This window comes from Poecilia latipinna, unplaced genomic scaffold (assembly GCF_001443285.1).
Source record: "Poecilia latipinna isolate Pla-1442-1.1 unplaced genomic scaffold, P_latipinna-1.0 Scaffold7680, whole genome shotgun sequence".
NCBI classification, from domain to species: Eukaryota; Metazoa; Chordata; class Actinopteri; order Cyprinodontiformes; family Poeciliidae; genus Poecilia; species Poecilia latipinna.
In genome coordinates this window covers 1-1,650 of record NW_015120296.1, presented here as the reverse complement: position 1 = coordinate 1,650, position 1,650 = coordinate 1, and the positions used below count along the sequence as shown (strand labels likewise).

At 48.7% G+C, this 1,650-nt stretch overlaps 1 protein-coding gene across 1 annotated transcript; it reads right to left on the bottom strand.

The window, feature by feature from the left end:
• Positions 1-79: 79 nt before the first annotated feature.
• On the bottom strand, positions 80-1,644 carry LOC106944264 (oocyte zinc finger protein XlCOF6.1-like). The gene has a single exon (XM_015027452.1). The coding sequence runs from the start codon at positions 1,530-1,532 to the stop codon at positions 588-590; it is 945 nt and encodes a 314-aa protein (XP_014882938.1). The 5' UTR covers positions 1,533-1,644; the 3' UTR covers positions 80-587.
• Positions 1,645-1,650: the final 6 nt, after the last annotated feature.

Below are 1,650 nucleotides of genomic sequence, written 5' to 3'. Positions count from 1 at the left end.
TTTTGAGTAAAAAGCTTTGTTGATGAAACACCTGTAGATTACACAAACTAAAACATTTTTTATTGAACTAAATTATTTATGCGCATTTCTTTCGTTATGGCTACTTGACACATTATTGGGTGCTGCTAGCAAACCAGCCAATCCCAGCAGCTGAATTCAAGAACAAGGCGCTGACTGGCAGCGTCCCAAAGAGCAGAGATAAGAACGACTGTAGAAGTTGCTTCTCTGATAGAAATAAACTCATTTCCGCTAGAGGTGAACCGATTTAACATTTTCAGACAAAAAGAAATTGATATTGGCCAAAATTGAAATGGGCAGGTCAGGCTTTTTAAATGACGGACAGTAACTGGTTAGTTCAGAAAACTACAATCAGTGCACTCCTAGTTTCCACTGCGCATGTTAAGGTATATTTGATGTTTCAACAACCAAACTAACCAGTTGTAGTCTTCATCATGCTGAACTACACTTGATTTACTCTTCTCAATCTCTGTGAGAAGAAAGCATCTCTCATGTGGACGGTCAAATTACCACTATCAAACTAAAAACTTTTGCAGCCCTTAGCTGCTGCATTTCTATCTATGCTTTGGCTACGTCAAACAAAAAGGGTTGCTCTTGGCGTGGACTTTCATGTGACGCACCAAGTGGTCCCTTCTACTCAGGGATTTCCCGCAGACGCCGCAGGGAAACCCCTTTATGCCCGAGTGGATCGACTCGTGTCGCTTCAGTCTCGATAACTGACTGAATTGTTTCCCGCAGGTCTTGCAGACGAGCGGATTGTGACTCTTGGCGTGGTGCAAGAAGCAACGGTATTGTGTGAAGCATTTCCCGCATGCTTGGCAGGAATAGAGCTTCTTGGCCGCCCGGATGGCCCTCTGCTTGATGGCGGGCTGCGACGGGACTCGCGGTTCGGCCAAGTGGGATTTCATGTGGCCCAGCAGGTAGTCCCTTCGACTGAAGGACTTCCCGCACGCGCCGCAGGCAAACGGCTTCTCGCCCGTGTGGACTCTCGCGTGTCGCTTCAGGATGTAGGGGCTGCTGAAGCGTTTCCCACACGTGTTGCAGAGGAGTCGCTCAACCTCAGCGCCAGTCGAGAAGCTGGCGTGTGGGCCGAGCGGTTTTCCACCAGAGCCGTTGGTTTTCTTGTGGTGGATCAGCTGGCAGTTCTGGCTGAACGACTTCTTACCAACGCCGCACCTCAACTTGTTTTTGCGCATGTGGGTGCTCACGTGTCGAATCAGTCTGGATCTAAACTGAAAGGTTTTCTCACAAAAGCCACACCCAAAATACTGTGTGCCCGCATCAACCGTAGAGCCTGACACCAGAGGGAGGTCTGTGTTTATATCATCCGCATGTGCACCTTCGCTTCCTTCGTAAGATTCCTCCTTAGGTACAAACAGGGAGAGAGGCTGGATCCGGTCACCTACGCTGGTTCGAAGAAAATTGATTTGTGGAGGTTCTGGTTCGTCCTTGACTCCAGGGCAGATGCTGTCCTGGTCACAGAGCAGCTGGTCAGTGGGAGCGTCCTCCTCCATGTAGGGCCATTGCCGTGGGAGGTCTGCAGCAACAAAAAGACAAAGTAACTGAAGGGCAGAGGAGAATGTGGTAGAAAGGAGTAGTTTCCATTTAAGAATCTTGTCAAATGAAGGACAA

Excerpts from the sequence above, each read along its gene's own strand:
- LOC106944264 (XM_015027452.1), bottom strand. The coding sequence starts at position 1,532 with ATGGAGGAGGACGCTCCCACTGACCAGCTGCTCTGTGACCAGGACAGC.